The following is a 19607-nucleotide window of genomic DNA, read 5'->3' as shown; positions in this document are numbered from 1 at the left end:
GTCCATGGTTATACTTCTATTAAGAGGTGAAAGGGGGGGGGGCTGGGGAGATGGCTCAGTGGTTAAGAGCACTGTCTGCTCTTCCAGAGGTCCTGAGTTCAATTCCCAGCAACCACATGGTGGCACAACCATCTATAATCAGGTCTGGTGCCCTCTTCTGGCCTGCAGGCATACATGCAGGTAGAAAGCTGTATGACGTATACATAATAAATAAATGTTTAAAAAAAAAAAAAAAGAGGTGAAAGGGTAACAGAGACCCAGGTCATTTCCTTTCAGTGCCGGGATCCTTATACCAGATGCTGTATAAACAAGGCCCAGGCCTGGAGACAGTGGCTGCAGGAGTGGAAACAGAGGGATTAACAGTACCCATCTATCATAGAAGGAAACACCACTAGCTATGTGGGTGTTAGATCACAACTCTGAAAACAACAGAGGAACAGGGAAACCCCCAACGCAGAAAGAGTAGGAAGGACAGACCCTCTAAGGTAGCTAAACACTGGCCACACCTCTGTGTATCTTAGTGTAACCCCTTCAGCCTGCCCAGTACCCATCTTTATTTTTAATATATTTATTTTTTATGTTTATCAGTACATTGTAGCTGTCTTCAGACACACCAGAAGATTACAGATGGTTGGGAGCCACCATGTGGTTGCTGGGAATTGAACTCAGGACCTTGGGAAGAGCAGCCAGTGTTCTTAAGCGTTGAGCCATCCCTCCAGCCCACCCAGTGCCCATCTTGCATACCTCCCATTTGGTCTCCTCTAGCCGTGGCCCAAGTTCCTGCTGCTCCCTTTCAAAAGTAGCACAGCGGCGCTCCAGCTGTTCTCGCTCCTGCAGCAGCTGGGCGAAGTCATCCTGCAACTGGCGCTTCTCTTGCTGCAGCTGGAACACCTGCAGTTGCAGCAGCTGTTGAGCCCGCTGGACACGCTGTGTGGCCTGCTGTGCCTGAGAGGCACAGTCCTCTCGTTCTCCTGGCCAGCGCCGCTGCCGTGCCCCGAATGCCTAGACAAAGACAGAAGGCTAGAAACGGTTGGGTCCCCCAGATCGTGAGTTCTAGCATCTTCTGCTTGGGTGGCTCCCTGCCTGGCCTGAATCCAGTGAATTAGGACAACCATAAAAGCAGGCACTCATATGGCATTTCCTAGGTGACAGGCATTATTCTAAGTACTTTATCCCTTTCGTCTTATTTAATCTTCATAACCCCCTTAGGGAGTAACAGCTATCCCCATTTAGACAGGGAAACTGGGGCTGGGTGAGGTTAAGCAACTTGCTCAAATCTAACATCCTACAAGCCAGTGCCGGATCCAATTCACATACCTTGCCTCCTCACTGCTTTGAAGGTTATGCTCACAGCCTTGGGGGTGTCACACCATGAGTCTTTACCCTCTTCCTCCCCAACAGGATTGTCCCTAGGCCCTGGGTATTCGCCCCAGGACTGCCACTGGCCGCACCTGACACACGGCGGCCTCACTCTCATCCACACTGTCCCGCAGCTGCTGCAGCTCTGCCTCTCGGTCTCGAAGCTTCCCTTCCAGGACACAGTGTAGCAAGGCCTCATCCGAAGGGGGTGGAGGTGGTGGAGGGGGTGGAGAGCGGTCTCCACCAGAACTGCTGCCAGGGGAGGCCCGGGCCCCACTGCCCAAGAGCCCCCCAGCTACACGAGCCCCCAAGGAACCTGTGCTTTTGCTGGAGGAGGACCGGCCACTGTCTGAATGGGAGGGCCCAGTAGGAACCCCTCGGGCTGGACCAGGCAGTGGCCCTCGGCCAGGGCCGTGGGAGGGCAGGTGCCCACCTGGGGAGTTGGCAGTTGGCTCGGCACCTCCGGTGCTGTAGGTGGGCAAGCTTGATAAAGAATTTCGGCCAGAGTCTGACAGTGTTCCTGAAGGGCAGCCACTGGCCCAACCGCTGAGTGCCAAGGGTTTGTCAGCAGCAGAGGAGGAAGAGGAAGAGGAGGAGGAAGAGGCTGGCCCCCCAAACAGCTGTGTCAGGCTGCCCTGGCTCCCAGATAGCCCAGCAGCTCGAGGACCAAGGAAGCCAGGTAGGGATGGTGCCCCACGAGGTTTGGGTAGCACTGGCTTGAAGGCTGTTGGTCGGATCAGGATCTTCTCCATATTCTGAAATGAGGTAGCATGTGACACTGTGAGGATGATCCGCCCGACCCCCTTTCTTTTTTAAAAATTTAGTATTGTTGTGAGACAGGGTTTTACTCTATTGGCCTGAGTCCACTCACTATGTATCCCCTTGAACACAAGCCCTTCAAGATTACAGGTGTGTGATACCAAGCCCACTTTGCTTACTTGATCTTTCAAAACAGACACACACACACACACACACACACACACACACACACACACACACACAGAGAGAGAGGGGGGGGTGCATATGTATGAGTATGCATATGGTGGTACCTATGTGTGAAGATCAAATGTCAAAGTTAGGAGCTTTCCTCAATCACTTCCCACCTAAGTTTTTACACAGTCTCTGAACCTGGATTTCATCAATCCAGCTAGTCTTGACTGGCTAGCAAGCCCCAGGGATCTGCCTGTCTCTGCCTGACAAGTGCTGAGATTCCAGTCCTTTGCCACGACGGCCACCTTTTTATATGGGTACTGGATCTGAACTCAGGAACGTGTATGAGTACACTGAGCTGTCTTCAGACACACCAAAGAGGGCATCGGATCCCATTACAGATGGTTGTGAGCCACCATGTGGTTGCTAGGATTTGAACTCAGGACCTCTGGAAGAGCAGTCAGTGCTCTTAACCTCTGAGCCATCTCTCTGGCCCACCTTGATCTTTCAAAATCATCATACTACTTGGCTTTCCCATACAGGGTTCTCACCCCTATAAATGAAAAACAACGGTTCCCACCGTTTCTTCTTTTTTCTTTTTTCTTTTTTGGAGCTGGGGACTGAACCTAGGGCCTTGCGCTTGCTAGGCAAGTGCTCTACCACTGAGCTAAATCCCCAACCCCGGTGTCACCGTTTCTAAACGTCTACTTATGTTAAGTAATTCAAAATGCTCATTTTTAATCATGATAATAGCTACCCAAGCAAAACATTATCCTCCTCTCCTATTAAAAACAAGGATAGAGTCAGTCCCAGAGTAAAGGTAAACAAAGGCTTCGCCCAAACACACACACGCACGCACACACGTATGCACACACATACACACACACACACACACACACACACACACACACACACATACACCACACCACACCACACCACACCACACACCTCTGTAATAACTAAAGCAACTTGGCTGGAAGTGGTAACAAATGCCTTTAATCCCAGTACTTGGGAGGCAGAAGCAAGCAGATCTCTGTGAGTTCAAGGTCAGCCTGGTCTACATAGTGAGTTCCAAGACAGTCAAGCTACAGAGAAAAACCTTGTCTCAAACACCAAAAGAAAGAGAGAGAGAGAGAGAGAGAGAGAGAGAGAGAGAGAGAGAGAGAACGAACTACTATATTGTTCATTTGAGGGTGCTGGGTATACTATAGGAAGTATTAATTCTAACAGGAGCCTATAAAGATTATCCTCTAACCTTAACTGTAAAGACACAGAAAATGGGGCTCAGACAGGTTATCTCCCTGAGCCAGAAGGAGAGATAAGACAGAGTCCATGCCTCCAAATTCTAGCTTCCCCAGGGGGAAGCTAGACCCCACCCAGATCCTCCCAAGAGGGCTGCCCGTTACCTTCTCCAGCTTTCCAGAGACAGGGATGAGCTTTGGTGGGGGCCCACGGAGGTGGGCATTGTGTGCCTGATGTTCTCGGGGATCTTCAACATCACTGCTTGGGCTGGGAGGTGACTCTGTCCGGAAGTCCTCATTGACATAGGTAAAGCTGTTGCCTGGGACAGTCTTCCTGGGTGGCACAGCTGGGCAGAGTGGTTCCTGGGCCTCGTAGCCACCCCGGAGCAGCCCATCCTGCTGGCGGAAGAAGGTAGGCCCAGGGACACCATGGTGGCGTTGAGGAGCAGGTCCCCCAGGACAGGGCCGGCCTGAGATAAGGCTGCTCACGCTGCCCATTGCTGGAGTTTGTGGGGCAGTGGCTGTCTCACGTGCGGGCTCCAGTGGCACTGGCAGAGTGTGCACAATGGCCATGGTGGCAGAGGTTCAGGCCTGGCCAGGGGCCTCCAGGGCAACCTGCGAGCAGGGCATTGGCGTCAGAGTCCCTGCACCTTGAGGATCCTCCCCCTATTAGCCTTCTCTTGACCCCCTCTTCCAGATAGAACATTCCCCATATAGTGAAACAGCTTCACCTCCAAGAACTGGCAATGAACCTCAAGTCCCTCTGGGCCTCAACTCTAGTCTGGAACACTGTCCAGCCTCCCACTGCTAGGCCTCAGTTTCTCCCAGACACTCAGGCGGCGGCGAGGGTGGAGCTGGCCAAACAGGAAACCTCACAGGTCTTAGGAACCCACAGATGCCCTCTGGGGTCTCCTACCTCCCAGAGGTCGATATAGGCTGTGCTTGTTTCTATGTCAACTCTTAGCTTCTGCCATCACTTGGGATTAAGGTAGCCTACACAGGCCCCGTCCCACTGTCAACCTTTATAAACCTTCCTGCTTTAGTTGATCTTCGGAATAACTCCTGTGGAATTTGAGCAGGAGCCCATTACCACATCTGGTAGGATCTCAAGGAAGATGGCTCCACCCCCACCCCCCCACCCCCAGTCTTGCTCCTTCCTGGGAAGGACAGCAAGCCTGCACCCGGAACTCCCTCCCAGTCCTAAGGCTGCCGATGACCAAGACTTAGGCATCTGCTGAAATCATCATGTAGCGCAGGGGCCAAGAAGTGGACAGAGGCCTCCATGAGAGAGTGTGTATGTGTACACTTGTGGGTGTGAGTGCATAGACGGGACCACAAAAATGAACAGAATCTGTGAAAAAGTACATGAAAATATGCAGTATGAGTTTAGGCAGATAGTTCATGTACACACACACACACACACACACACACACACACGAGATGTAGGGGGACATGACAAAAACAAACAGGGTTGTGCCATGTACCACAAGTGGGCCTCAAACTCAGGGATCCTCTTGCCTCAGACAGCTGGGATTCTAACCTTGTGCTCCTATGCTCAGCTGTACGTGTGAATTCTTTTGTTTTGTTTGTTTGCTTTTCCAAGACAGGGTTTCTCCGTGTAGCCCTGGCTGCCCTGGAACTTGCTCTGTAGACCAGGCTGGCCTTGAACTCAGAGGCCCACCTGCCTCTGCCTCCTGAGTGCTGGATGTGTGAGTTCTTATGTTTTACAAGACTACGAGTGTCATAACTTAGGAAGCAACAGATGTTGTTAATGTGTATGTAACAAATGCATCTGTGGGCTCTGAATGTCACTATATGACAAGAAAATGGTTGGATATACGTTTGTCTACATATGTGTTAGTTTTGTGTAAATATCACCAAATGTGAGCCCCGAGTTGGTTTTGACCAGCCATCCTCAATAAGCCATTTTCTCCTCTCAGCGTGGAATTCCTAGGGAAATCCTCATTTTTCTGGGGTCCATTGAGTCAAGCCTCTCGGATTGAGAGACAGGCAAATCTCTACAGAACGTCTTCATTTCTCCCAGGACAGTTACATGGACTCCAATGTATGTATTTTACACAAGGAAAGGGCGTGAAAGCTCATTTGGAGTAATCTGTACCTGTGAGTATTCTGGGAGTGCCTTGGGACCTTCGTGACATTCAAGGCCACCAGGAGTGACTGGGAGCTCCTCCCTAAAACTTTTTTTTTTTTAAACCTAAGAGTTCGAGGAAAGGTGAGATCACAGTGTTGGAAGTTCTTGCCCCATCTAATCTTTCTACATTGTTCTCCATTAAGGGCCCTCAGTGTTAAGACACAGCTCAGAGTCACAGGAGTCCAGCTTGAGGACAGAGTTGCTGAGAGCTAGGGTAGGAAGTGAAATGGGTACAAGAAGCAACTACATACTTCTCTGTCGGGCTAGGTACTGAGATCACCCCCCATCAGGTCCAGCCTAGGGATAGAGACTGCTCCACAGTATAGAGAGAAGAGTGAGAAAGAGCTGGCACTCCTGTCCCTACTCCAGGGTAGACAGAAAGACCCAGAAGGAAGGGCAAGCGCCAGGGTAGGCACTCAGAGACAAGACAGAAGAGACAAAGAGGCCAAGAGACTCAGACACAAGGAGCACCAGGCAGACCCCTGAGTTAGGGTCGCTGAAGCTACGCAGGCAAGGACCCTGCAAGCCAAGGGAACGTAAAACTGGGCCCTGAGGGCTCTGAGGGCTCTGAGGGCCAGGCGTCTGGAAAGCCAGGCCTAGCCAGCCTGGCTCCCGCTCTTGAGGCCCAAGAGAGAAGGAGGGGCAAGCGGCTCCATTTTGAGAAATGCGTTTGTAGCTGTGGGAAAAAGAAACCCCTGGCTCTCCCCAGCACTCCCTGACCTATCACTATGGTATACAGACCCCTGCGCCCCTCACCCTAGCAAGTGGGCTGGGGGTTCTAGAATCTGGGGCCGCGCCAGAGCCTGAGATAAGTCTGGCCCACGTCCCAACTCTCTGACCTCAGGGCTGGGGTTGGAGAGTTGGGGAAAGTCCCCCTAACACACACACTCAAACTCCAGAGACCAGTCAAGCAGGATCCAGTCTGGGATCACGAGTTTTCATTCCGAGACTGAAGCCCGGAGTCCCCGGCCCACCCATAATAGTCCTCTCCTTCCATGAATTGGGGGCGTCTATGGAATGCCACCTCCCCACCGGACCGCATCGCTTAGAAGGTGGGGCACCCTCAGCCCTGGACCCCTCACCTCCGCCGCGCTGCTCCATGCTCAGCCCCGGGCCGCCCCAGCACTCCACAGGCGCGCCGCCCGCTCCAGCCCGCGCGCGCGGCCACTCAGAGCTGCCCGGCTCGGCCCCGCCTCCGCCTAGCCGGCGCCCCCGGCCCTGACCGGCCCCCGCCCGGCCCGAGTGGGCGGTGCGCGCCAAACGGGGGAGGGGTCCGAGGGGCGTCCCCGCCCCGGGGCGCGGACACGCGCAAGCAACCCACGTCACGCGTGCCCGCCAGGGCGCACGCGGGGTTGCACGGCGGCGCTTGGGATTCCTCCCAGAGTGGCCTAGAGACTGCGTGTGTTAGGAGGTTCAGCCGGCTCGAGACTTGTCGAGCGGGTCATCGTTTATCCCTGCCGGAGCCCAAGGGCCAGCGGCAGCTGGTCATTGTTCCAGCACAAAGAACCAAGGCGCGGCGCTCGCCCCTCCCCCACAGCTCCTCTAGGAGAAGCTTTCCTCCTCAGTGTCTAGCTTCCCGGTCCAAAGGGAGGCCGAGGGGGTCAGCTCCGTTGCCGGCTCCCAGGCACAAGCTGAGGGACTGGCTCGGTCGCAGTCTGTCCCTCAGTCCCACCCCCAGCAGGCTGGAGGTCACACACTAGGATTTTTCCGAACTGGCGCCACCTGGCGGCCCCTTCCAGCAATTTATCAGCCACCCCAACCCCCCAAAGCACCCCCACCAATCCCACTCCCTTTCCAGCGCAGCGTGCTCGGGCCGCGAGCCCAGGCTTGTCCCTGGCATGGCTCCAGGCTCCCCAGCCTAACTTCGGGGTCATCTGCTATGAGAAAGGTCGCTATTCAAAGGGGGGGTACCCGATCCCCCAATAATCGCAAGAACAAACAGCTTGAACCTACACTGGCTTCGCAGCAGACATCCCAAAGTCTTTTTCTCAGGGTCACAAATATTTTTACCCTCTCGAAAACAACAGTCTTTACACCCACACGACCTTTCCCACATTCTGTCTCAGGCAGCCACAATCAGTCTCATCCATCACGTGGTTCCATATTCCTTCATTCCATAATCCTTCAGGCCAACTCACAGAAGACTCGGTGTTTCGCGCATGTGAAAGTGCACAACAGTCCTTTGCATCCAGTCACATTCTTTAAATACACTTAGTCTCCCAACTCTCTTCCACGCAATGACAGCCGTATTCAGCCACTCAGGCAACTTCTTACATCACATTCACAAACCACCCACTTTCCCTGAAGGGGTCTCTGTGACCTAGTCAGGTCAGCTGACATTCACATCTTCTGGCAAGGTCATCCTCCCATCCTCGATGCCCCCCACCCTCCAGGGCCAAGGCCTGCCAGGGCTGGGCTCAGCCCCAGGAAGAAGCATCCCCCCCCCCCTTCCAGGCCACAGCCTGGCCGGCTCTCAGCTCTATTTTTAGCTCCATGGAAAGGGTTGTTTTTCTTTCTTTTTCCCTGGAAAGGAAAACACAGCCTAGCCACCCTCAGGTTCACTCCAGCTCCTCAGCTTCAGACTGAACAGACTGAACCCCTCTCCCCAACAGAAACCCCCTCCTCTGGCCTTGCCCTGATCCTTGCCTCCTGGGGCACCGAGAGCCTCCTCCCCTTTCTGGCCGCCAGCCCAGAAGCTCAGGCAGCAGCTGGGCTCAGCGTGTGGCAGGGTGAGGGGTGGGGGCTGGAGGGAGAGAGAGGCCTAGGGCTGCAGCCCCTTTTTCATTTTCTGAGAGGGCATTCTGGTTCTTCTTCCAACTAGAGGAGGCAAACTCCCCTTAGGTTTAAGGTTTACTCTTTGTGAGGAGGGATGAGGGGGAGACTGTTCTTGCAAAGGTGGACTATTTGTGCCCAGTCCTAAAAGGGGTGGAGGTGGCGGTAGGAAGAGGACCTATAGACAGCTGCTCCTGGGGTTGGGTGTATGAGACCCGGGCAGCTGTCCCGGGCCATCAAGGTCCTCTCTCGGATACCTTTCCAAGGATATGGGTTCCAAGAACGTGCTAATGAGCTTCAAGGCAAGGAGTCCAAGTTAACCCCAACTCTCTCCGGGCCATCCATGCCTCCAGGGGCGTTGAGCTCCCATTCTGGGTGAGAGGATTTACCACCATTCCAGGTGAAATGTGGAATAATACCTTGTACAGGGCGAAGCGAACAAGCTAGGACCAGCGGGGAGGTGGATGAGAGGGGTGTCCCAGCCTAGACAGGAGTTGGGGAGCACTGCCCACCGGTCTGCGAAGCAATCACGTGTTCAACGCCTGTTTACGTCTTGGTCTTCACCTGCAGGCAGCCGGCAGGGAAGCAGGAACCGCCTGGTGCGACAAACCCCGCCCGCCCTAGCCGACAGTCTCAGGGCGTCCCCTTTCCCTCAGCCTCCAGCAGAAAAACTCAGCGTCCATCTCACATGGTGGGGTGAGGGTGAGGGTGTCGCACGAGCTGGTGGCACTGCCTCTGGGACAGCTAGGGTACCTCGCTATGCTTGTCTTTTCCTGAACACACGTGTGTTCATGTCGTAAGTGAATGCATGGGTCGGTCTCTCTCTCTCTCTCTCTCTCTCTCTCTCTCTCTCTCTCTCTCTCTCTCTCTCTCTCTGTGTGTGTGTGTGTGTGTGTGTGTGTGTTCTCCCGCCCGCGTAGGTGCGTTTGTGCAAGTTTCGCCTGCGCTCTAAAAAGTGTGGACCCCTTTCTCATCCCAATCCCGTTTAAGACGCGTAAAGTTCTCTCCAAAGTGAGGATGTGTGGGAGGCCGAAGTTCCTGCACCCGATCCGCCCCAGCACTCACCCAGCGTCACCTGCGCCGCTGCTCCCTTTTTGGCTCGACTCCTGCTCCAGCGTGCCTGCTTCCTCACCGCGATAGAACTCTGGTTCTTCAGCGGGCTCGGGGCTCAGCGCTCCCGGCACCCCGCTCTTGCCAGGCCGGCCCTGGAAGAGTGGGGCGGGGCGGCTGAAGCCGCGCCCCCCCACCCAGAGAGGGGAGGGGTCTGTCCCGCACCTCCGAACAGTCAACCAAGTACCCAACCCAAAAGTAGTCCGACCCAGTCCCGAGTCCAAATGTAGCCTGATGATGGCCTAAGGCTGTCTCTCACAGCATATTGACTTTTGACCTAAGGGGAGGGTAGATGTAACTGACGGTTAAGCTACCTGGCAGCCTTAATTTAGGCGGTATAGAGCTTAACTCTCTCCTGCTCTGTAGGGAACTCAATCCAGACCACTCTGCTCACAACCAGAAGAGGGAAAATCCCTACCAAGGAGACAAAGAAGTGTCGCGTTTCATAAAAACACACCACACACACTCATTAGGGCTTGGGCTGTCTGGGGCTGTCCTGGCAGACCTAGTACCGCCTCCTTCCCTGGAGTAGTTACCAACCCAGGTGAGAAAGCTGCTTGTCCTGGCCCCCCATAGGCCATGGCTAGGCTTCCCTTAGACTCATAAAGTCCCACCCACAGGAGCAAACAGGAAGTTGGCCTGTATTTCAGGGAGGTACCAAATGCTCCCTTCCTCCTTGGCTTACCAGGTATTAGGTATAAAGGCTTACTTTTACAGCTCTCTGAACCAGACCCACTGCCTGAGTAGTTGGGCTGCAGGAGACCAAGGTGAAATTGGTCTCTGCTTGACTCACCCACAGTACAGCGGTTGCCTCCTCACAGCTATGAGACATGTCAGTCTGAAAACAGGGCTGCAGATCTAATCTGACCCTGTTCTGGGACATTACGCTGAACGCAGGGTCACACGACTCATCCCAGGTGATTTGCTTCAAGCCTCGGGACTCATTATGTTAAAGATGTAGGGACTTCCCTTTCCTGGCTTCTAGGCTCCAGTGGCTACTGAGCATACTTTGTGCTAGATCTTGCTGTGGGGAGTTTAGGGCAGGTACGAAGTGGAATGTGTTTGTGTAGGGGGTGTGTTAGCTTCCCCTCCTCCTCCTCAGCATTCTGGTTTGCGCCGTGTGGGGGTGGAACAAGACAAACAGGCAAATGTGTATCTGTTTCTCCATGCGGATTGTACAGGCTTCACAAACTAGAAAACTAAAGGATTTTCTGAGAACACAGCAGGCATTTTAGGGAGAGTAGAATATAGAATCCATGCCCTTATAGGTAGAAATGATCTCTCTGTGTACATCTGGAAGGCATGGCTGACTTAAATATTTCAGACGCTGGATGAGGCCTAGAGCAGCCAACTGCTGGTAATGATTACTGCAGGATTAGAGAGGCCTGGCTCCAGCCAGTCTGGGAGAGACCCCCAAGAAGGCAGACCCTGGAGGAGCTACCCCCACCCTAGGTTCTTCTCTCCCACCAACAGCTTCCCAAGCTATTTGTTTCAAGTCTTTGTGGCTAGAGTTCTCAGAAACACAGGACTCTACCATCCGGTTCTAAAAGCTTCCTCTTGGGTTGATTTGAAAAGGTTGCTCTTCCTCTAGGGAGTTTTAAAAAAACAAAACACCCCTCTACCTATAGCAGTGGCTAACACCCCCAATCTGAACATCTTGAAATCGGTACTTTAGGGTATCAAATGAAGTGAAATTAAAACATTTAGCAATGTGCCTAGCAGTCCCTGGATCATTTCTTCTACAATCTTCTGTAGCGCTTGTTAAACTGAGGCATCCAGACCCCATATCAAACTCCAAAAATCAGAGTAGGTAAAGGCCGGGGAGCGAGGGCCTTAAGGTCTGCATCTGTAACAAACTCCCAGGAGCCCTAGCACAGGTTAAGGAGAAATGGGAGGATTCCAGAGGAAAGAGGAAATGGAGGGTAAAGGAAAAGTGATAATAACCTGACTATTTTTGAGACAAGGTTTTGAGAGGCCCAATCTGGCCTAAATTCTACAGCTTAGGATACTTTGAACTCCTGATCTTCCTACCTCTACCTCCCAGGTGCTGGAATTAAAAGCATTCACCACCACACCCAGCAAGGGCTGATTCTTGAGTCTACAGTGAGAAATGTGAATGGCTCACCTCACAGGTGAAGAGGGACAGCTGGTCAGGCAAGGCATGGGTATGTGGCCGTTGACCCACACCTCTGTCAGGAATTTTATGGAGTCCTCAGGTAAGTTAACACACCACCTGTTTCCCCTCTGCCAAGGAAGGTGTACATAGGGGGGTGGATGTGAAGGCTCTGAACTGCTCCCTGCTATTCGGGAGCCTATGGTTGAAGTGGGAGGAAAAGGACCCATTTACTCCCAATTCACAGAAGAAATCCAATTAGTGTGGGGAGACACCTGGTGGACAAATAAGAAAAAGCACAGAAACAGAGGCCATAGAAATGCTTCATTCAATTGGAAAAGGCTCCACCAAGAGTCCTAGCCCCTGCTGTCCAAGGCAGCAGCACACAGTGGAATCGGCATCCAGGGGGCAGGCACTGCAGGCTCACAGCTTCTCTCCATGGTCCAGCTTTGAGGCTCTGAATTCTTATGCCTGGCTCGACAAAGCAGAGCAGAGAGGTGCCCACTGCATTACTCTTCCGCTCTGAATGCCAACATGCTGGAGTCCCAGCAAGCCTCCTGTTTCGTGGCAGGTTCAGGGTCCGCCCTCTTTATCTGACTTGCTCATCCCCCCCCTGTGATTTTGGTGTTTCTCCACCTGGATCCCTTTCTCCAGAGGTTCACCAGACCCACGTCTGGTTCTCACATGCACTCTGCTCAGCCATCTTTTTAGGGTGACTGATCAAAACTAGCTGAGCAGTCCCACTTAGCTTTGTTCCTTTCACCAAGATGCTGGTTCTTTGGAAACAGACTTTGTCTTTTCAGTGATATACATGAAAACCTATGGGGAAAAAACCTGAACCAGCATATAGGAGAGCCTTAGTAGCTGCTGAATTACACTTTTCACCATGGAACCGAGCCCTGGGCTGGGAAAGGCTCACGCAAGACTATATGGAAGAGCCCCAGCAGAAGGCCAAGAGTCTGTGTCAGCCTGGTTCACCAGGGTCACTTCAGCAAGCAGCTCTGACTACATTCACCTTGAGGACGTGGAGGTATCTGGCTGGCAGGGGTCCTGGCCTATGCAAGTCTCAGAGTTCTGGTGCGCAGACCCTTTTTTTCCAGAGGAGGACTTTTTGGCCACTAGTCCATTGTCATCCTTGATCTTCTTGAGTCGGGCTTTGCTCTTAGGTGGGATGGAGAAGGTAAGGGAACTCTTGTTGAACTCAAGTGGGAAGACGCCTACGTCTCCATCAAACCGATTTTTGGACACCTGCAGATACCGTTTCCCAGGCCCAGTCACCAGCTTCCTGTCCTGCAAGATCAGAACATTGTCTGCTTCTTGGCTGGCCTAAGGGAGAGGGGGCAGGAGAAAAAAGACATGAGTGAGGGGGCAGGGAAGAATGGCAAAGGATAGGCTGGAGAGATGGCCTGGCAGTTAAGAGCACTGGCTGCTTTCAGAGGACCTAGGTTCAATTCCCAGGACCTCCAGGGTAGCTTACAAATGTCTGTAACTCCAGTTCCAGGGATCCAATACTTTCTTCTGGCCTTTGTGGGCACCAATATGCATGTGGTACACAGACATACATGCAGGCAAAACATCCATACACATAAAATAAATTATATTTTTAAAAAAAGGAAAAAGTACCCCCTCATCACCATGCTCTTTAAACTAATCATAATTGAGGCTAGAGCTGTTTAATCTCCCAGCTGTAACAAACTCACCACTGTCTCAGACTTTGTGCTGCTGCTCCTGCTTCGGTGCCTCTCCTCCGTGGTAGTCCCTCCTACCTGCCCACCTTATTCTTACCGTTCATGTGTCACTTCTCTAGGGACCACCTTTGATCCTCTACAATACCACCATTTTTTTTTAAAACTTCTGTGTTATTCTTGTTCCATGTTTGTTTCAAAGTGATATAATTTTTGCAACTCAACCTGAACTCCCCTTTCCTAGCTGAGGCCTTGCATGTAAAAGGAATTCAGTAAACCACTGGAGATATCAGGAAGGCGCTGGTCCTGTGGTCCAGAGGTCTTCCCATCTATTAGATAACCTGATACCTACTGTCTGGAAACCTCAGTATAATTTGTGTTGCTATGTCTGCTGGAAGTCCCCCAGATGTCAGGAGGACTCACAGACCACTCGAGTACTTGTGCTGCCCATCACAGCTCGACTCACGGAGCTGCAATCACCAGCTCGAGCCTTCTACTGCTAGCAGATCTGAGTTCCTAACTGCAAAGAACCAACTTCCATCCCTGGTATCTCTCATGCCAGTCCCAGAGCCCCATGACAGTCATGAGGCTCTAAGGCCAAATGAGGACTGTTTCTAGTTACACCTCGCTAACTCCTCAAAGCTTGAGTGCCTTAAACCCAACTCACTTTGGCTGAGCCAAAAATGGATGCTGTCTGCAGTTCCTTGTCGTCATCTTCTTTCCGTGGGTGAATAACCAGAGTTACGTGGCAGCTATTGTCTGTGGCAAACTTCCGAAAGGCTCCAACAATGTAGTCTTGAGCTGCGATCCTGCAACACAAAGTTCAGCAGGAAAGGGGGTTATTGATTGGGTGGAACATACCCAGACCCTCACGCACGCCACTCTGTACAAACTGTCCCAGCCTTATTACACTTATTACCCACGGCCTTGTGCTTGCTAGGCAAGCACTCTACCACTGAGCTAAATCCCCAACCCTCTTATTACACTTTCTACTTAAGAATTCACATTCAAGTCCCGGCACAGCTTCAAGAGAAGACAAGTGTGTTAGAGTTAGACAAGAAGAATTCACCTGTCAGTAGAGAGCTGCTCATGACCCATCATGAACTGCAAGTTGTCGATGACTACATGACAAACGTCATAGACGTAGACAGCATGTTGCATTGTGTCTATAACAGACCTGGGAAAGAGAAGCAGCCATTTAAATAGTCAACATGTAGCCCAGGACACTCTAGAGCTTACATCCTGAACACAGTGAAGACCTGCTCTTCCGACTTCCTGTTCTCTGAAAACCCCAGGCCTGTCTAAAGAGACTGGGTGGCACTCTCACTGGGGGAAACGGAATCAAAAATATGATGTGATCTCTCAAAAATAAAAGGAAGGGCCAGGAATGGTGAGACACACCTTTTAATACCAACACACTGAAGACAGAGCCAGGTGGATCTCTGTGACTCAAGGGCAGCCTGGTCTACATAATGAGATCCAGGACAGCTAGAGCTATCAAGAGACCTGCCTCTAATTAATTAATTATCTCCTTAAAAGTAACTGGGCTTTGAAGATCTTACCTGATGCTCTGTTGTCCATGGAAAGTCATGAAATAGAGAGGCAGGTCCTCAAAACGGTCTGCCCACTCTTCATACTTGTCCAGTTGTTCTTCTAGCCGTGTCACAGCAAACTGAGTCAGCATGACCCGGGCTAGTCTCACATTGCTGATCTCAAAGCTACCCCACAGTGTGTTCACTCCCTGGGTACATAAGTCCAGGGCATACTCACTGATGAATGTTGTCTTGCCACTGCCTGTTGGCCCTATAGGACAAAGCTCTGAGTTAACAGTCTGGCAACACATGAGAGGCAGAAGCACGGGGGTGGGGGTTGGGGGTTGGGGTGGGGTGTGTTGTCTCTCAGTTCAAGGCCAGCCTGGTCTATACAGTGAGTTCTGGGACAGCCAGGGCTACACAAAGAGACCCTGTCTTGAACAACCAAAAAAACAAAACAAAACAAACAAACAAACAAACAAACAAAAAAAAAAAAGAGGGGCTGGAGCGATGGCTCAGTGGTTAAGAGCACTAAACGGCTCTTCCAGAGGTCCTGAGTTCAATTCCCAGCAACTGCTGGTGGCTCACAAGCATCTGTAATGGGATCTGATGCCTTCTGGTGTGTCTCAAGAGTGTGACAGTGTACTCATATACATACAATAAATAAATCTTAAAAACAAACAAAAAGAGATGAAAGTCTTGTCTTTTTTTTTTTTTTTAATTTTATTTATTTGATGTATGTGAATACACTGTCACTGTCTTCAGACACACTAGAAGAGGGCATCGGATCCCATTACAGATGGTTGTGAGCCACCATGTGGTTGCTGGGAATTGAACTCAGGAACTCTGGGAGAGCAGTCGGTGCTCTTAACTTCTGAGCCATCGCTCCAGCCCGAAAGTCTTGTCTTTGAAGCAAGATTCCAGCCTCCTCTTAACACAGCAGGGGCCTGGAGAGATGAAATAGTAAGTAAGAGCACTTGTCTTGCAGAAGACCTGGATTTGATTCCTTGCACCCACACGATGGCTCCCAACCATCTCCAAGTCCAGTTCCAGGTGACTGTGTTGTGCACATACACGCCTAGGCAAAGCATTCATGCACATACTAAACCCACACACTGTTACCATATTGTCTAATCCTTTACTAAAACTGACATTTTTATATTATTTCATGGGTATGAATGTTTATCTGATGTATGTCTATGCATCATATGCATGCCTGTGTCCTTTGAGGTCAGAGGAGGTCATCAGATCCCCTTGGAACTGGAGCTACAGATGACTTTGAGCCACTGTATGGGTGCTGGGAATTAAACTCGAAGTCCTCTGTAAGAGCAGCCAGTGCTCTTAACCACTGAGCCATCTCTCCAGTCCCCCCAAACAGTGATTTTTATAGAGTCACCTGTAAAGACCGTCAGCTCGCCCTTCCGATGACCCTTCAGCAGACGATTAAGGTCTGGGAATCGGCTCCAACGGACACCGGCTGCTTGGTCCACATTTGATAGCTCTCCTAAAACCTCTTCTCGGAGCTGGCGAAAAGACACAATAGACTTGTGCCAGGCAGGGAGGGCAGTACGGAGAATACGGGGAAGACTTAAGCCTTGGTTTAAGGCCTCCAGGGGACGAGGTTGTTGGTTCCCAGGCCTCACCAAAGAGCATCGCTTGGGGTTCAGTTTTCGGGCAAACAGTTTGGCAGCTTCCCAGGATCGAAGGTCATCCCCTAGCCAGAACACAATCCTCCGGAACTGTTCGAGGTAAGGGAGTAGGGCTGGGGGTAAGCAGACCGTTCCTCGGGGTAGGGAAAGGGTTGGCAGCCCCGTGGACTGGCTCAAGGCCAGGCTGTCCAGCTCTCGACTTGTCAGGACCACCTCAGCGTCTCTACGGCCAATCAGGGGTAATCCAAATAGGTTGTGATAGACACCAGGCCGGGGAATGGTGGTCTCTACATACTGTACTCCATTTTCCTGACCCTCAACCCCTAGTAGCTTCAGGCCACGTAATCCTGAGCTCCCAGGGGTGAACCAAGGGAAGACCAGACTTCGAGTAGATCGAAGATAGCGGACATTGAATCTCCTGAGTGTGTCATCTGTCACCTTGGTAAGGCCAAACATCACACGAGCTAGCTGGGTTTCCTGGGGATCAGGCAGCTCCCAAAGAGGTATGGCTCGGTTCCAGATTCTCAAGACCTCCTCCCTGTCCTCAGCTTCTGGGCCCTCCCCAAGTAGGATTCCCTCTTTGGCCCCATCGCCTCGTCCCTCCACACTGGCCTGGAGGTCTTCCCAGCTCCCTTCTGCTAGGCTGGTCATGCAGAGAAAGTGTCCTGTGGTCTTGTCGATGAAGAGGCAGAAGGAAGTGGTAGCATCCTTCTTCTGATTTTTGATGTCTGAGGGCGCCACAAAGGGACTTGGTGCTCGAAGGCAGCTGTGGCCATCCTGGAAGGGGATCCCATGTGCTCGTAAATATTGGCGGATTTCAGTTGTAGTCACAGGTGATACTGGTACCTCTAAGGCTGGAAGCGCTTCTTTTCTGTACCTTCTTCGGGGAGGGCCTGGAGCCAAGCTTCGGGGCAGGCCTCTCCTACCTACCCACTCTCCACGCAGTGGCAGCAAGATCCGGAGGGGATAAGCACGCCGGAGAAGGAGCCACATTCCTAATGGAGTGGGATGCCACTACTGCAAAAACTTTTGGTGTCTGGTTTTGTACCTTTAATAGGCCAGACCCTAGGAGCCCTTCACAAGAACTCACAGAACTCACTATTGCTACCTTTTCTCTATTTCTCCTCAAACTTCTTTACGAACACAATTCTTAATCCCCTTGGTTGCCTGTATATTGCTACTTCAACCCCACACACCTATACTACCCTTTCGCGTCTACGCCCCTCTCTGAAGACTCTCATACTTGTAGGTCCTTTACGATTTCTCTCCACCAGCTCACTTCTAAAGCCTTCTACGGTCCCTCAATCTAAAAGGCTTCTCTGTATCATCTCTTCACGTCTACTACCCCTCTACGGACTCTCCTCGCCAACCTCATCTCTATAGCTCTCTGCATCCTGTCTGAACCCCAACTCCAGGCGCTCTTAGCTCTTAGCGGTCACAGGGACCCTCCACACAGCTGGAGGTCACGCGCTCCGACCCGGCTCCCTTACAGGCTCCAGGGCTCTACCCTCGGCTTCAGAAGCTCCACGCTCCCGCCCCCAGCTTCGCGTCACCACTCTCCTCTCTAGTGTTCTGTCCAAAACGTGGGTTGCCCTCACGCGCCGCTCGCTGTGACTCCGGAAGCAAAACTCTCCTGGGATCCCATGCCCCCGGAAGCGGAAGTCACCGGTTAGTCCCGCCTTCCAGCTCTCCTGGCTGTCTGGCGGTAGCCATGACCGCGCGCGGTACTCCAAGCCGCTTTCTGACCAGCGTCCTCCATAATGGGCTAGGTCGCTACGTGCAGCAGCTGCAGCGTCTCAGCCTCACCCTCAGTCGGGATGCGCCCTCGTCTCGCGGCGCCAGGTGAGGCATGCGGAAGCCGGAGGACCGGAAAGGGGTTCGGGGAACATCGGGACTGGGTTCGGGTCACCGTACTCACCTTCGTTGGGTCCCCAGGGAGTTCGTGGAACGCGAAGTGACGGACTTCGCCCGACGGAACCCAGGAGTCGTAATATACTTGAACCCTCGCCCGTGCGCTGTGCCAAGAATAGTGGCCGAATACCGTGAGTGGGGCCGGGCTAGGGCGGGAGGGCGGGATCCCTGCTTGCCCGCTGGATTCTACTTGTTTGACTTCCGACCTGGCGGCTTCCACTCATTCCCGTGTCCGTCTGCCAGTTAACGGGGCTGTGCGCGAGGAAAACATCAACAGCAAGTCGGTGGAGGAGATCACGTCGCTGGTGCAGAAGCTGGCAGACCAGTCCGGCTTGGATGTGATCCGCATCCGCAAGCCCTTCCACACGGATAACCCTAGCATCCAGGGCCAGTGGCACCCCTTCACCAACAAACGGACTGCCTTCCACGGGCTGCGGCCCAGAGAACTCCAGGATTCTGCTCCAGCTTCAATATGAGCACAGTAAAGAACCAGGCTTTGGACAGTGAAAGTGATAGGATTGGTTCCTCTTGTGGGTTTCAAGCTCAGGCCGAGTAGGTGGAGCCTACCAGCGGGGGAGTGTCCTGGAATAAAGAAGAGTTCCATTGCCCACGTCTACCCAGGTTTAGTGACCTTGGGGATACCCTAATTCTGATTCATGTGGCCTCCTTGCAAACTGAGATGTGAGAAGTGTACAACACTTCAGGACCTTGTTTTCTGAAATATAATGATTTCAAAACACAGTGAAGGGTCTGAAGGCTGTCTTCTGAAGGACATGGGATGTCCTGTTGCTCTTACTATAGTATGGCATTGGGCAAAGCACCTCATATCCGTGTTTGTGTGCAGTTTGGGAAACCGAAGTCGAGCCTGGCATTGGTGGTGCGTGCCAACATTTGGTTGGCAGAGGCAGGTAAATCTCTTAAGTTCAAGGCCAGCTTGGTCTACAGAGTGAGTTCCAGGACAACCAGGGCTACACAGAAAAACCCTGTCTCAAGAAAAAGAAAGGAAACCAAAGTCATTTGTTGTTGTAAAAACATAAAAAATAAAAAAAAAAAGTATGGCTGTCTTTTACCTCACTTGGTCCAAAAAACCCTGTCTCAAAGAAGAAAAAGAAAGAAAGGAAGCCGAAGTCATTAAACTCACCTAAGACCATAT

The 19607-nt window shown here is 52.1% G+C and overlaps 3 protein-coding genes across 5 annotated transcripts in view; 1 reads left to right on the top strand and 2 right to left on the bottom strand.

Moving 5' to 3' along the window:
- Positions 1 to 10223, bottom strand: part of Lzts2 (leucine zipper tumor suppressor 2) — an 11611-nt gene extending 1388 nt beyond the window's left edge. Inside the window, exons 1-4 of the mRNA XM_032892055.1 lie at positions 9520 to 10223; positions 3696 to 4145; positions 1452 to 2114; positions 745 to 1002 (exon numbers count right to left, since the gene is read on the bottom strand). Coding sequence (XP_032747946.1) covers positions 745 to 1002; positions 1452 to 2114; positions 3696 to 4103 — 1329 coding nt within the window. The 5' untranslated portion in view covers positions 4104 to 4145; positions 9520 to 10223. The remainder of the gene's footprint in view (positions 1 to 744; positions 1003 to 1451; positions 2115 to 3695; positions 4146 to 9519) is intronic.
- The window catches only part of Twnk (twinkle mtDNA helicase), a 26484-nt gene extending 7939 nt beyond the window's left edge, over positions 1 to 18545 (bottom strand). The window contains exons 1-6 of one of the 3 annotated variants that reach the window (XM_032892052.1): positions 18462 to 18536; positions 16291 to 17538; positions 14925 to 15165; positions 14432 to 14539; positions 14030 to 14171; positions 12441 to 13003 (exon numbers count right to left, since the gene is read on the bottom strand). In XM_032892052.1, the coding sequence (XP_032747943.1) occupies positions 12689 to 13003; positions 14030 to 14171; positions 14432 to 14539; positions 14925 to 15165; positions 16291 to 17536 (2052 nt within the window). In that variant the 5' untranslated portion in view covers positions 17537 to 17538; positions 18462 to 18536 and the 3' untranslated portion in view covers positions 12441 to 12688. Of the gene's footprint in view, positions 1 to 12440; positions 13004 to 14029; positions 14172 to 14431; positions 14540 to 14924; positions 15166 to 16290; positions 17539 to 18020; positions 18191 to 18461 lie in introns of those variants that run through there. The other 2 variants (XM_032892053.1, XM_032892054.1) reach the window with 2 other exon arrangements.
- Positions 18210 to 19607, top strand: Mrpl43 (mitochondrial ribosomal protein L43). Its single transcript, XM_032892060.1, has 4 exons — positions 18210 to 18385; positions 18479 to 18585; positions 18698 to 18955; positions 18999 to 19607. Exons 1-3 carry the CDS (start codon positions 18255 to 18257, stop codon positions 18928 to 18930), a joined length of 471 nt encoding a protein of 156 aa, XP_032747951.1. The 5' UTR covers positions 18210 to 18254; the 3' UTR covers positions 18931 to 18955; positions 18999 to 19607.

Source organism: Rattus rattus, chromosome 2 (assembly GCF_011064425.1).
Source record: "Rattus rattus isolate New Zealand chromosome 2, Rrattus_CSIRO_v1, whole genome shotgun sequence".
Classification (NCBI taxonomy): domain Eukaryota; kingdom Metazoa; phylum Chordata; class Mammalia; order Rodentia; family Muridae; genus Rattus; species Rattus rattus.
Note: the sequence above shows the minus strand (reverse complement) of the source record. Positions and strands in the feature narration are given on the sequence as shown.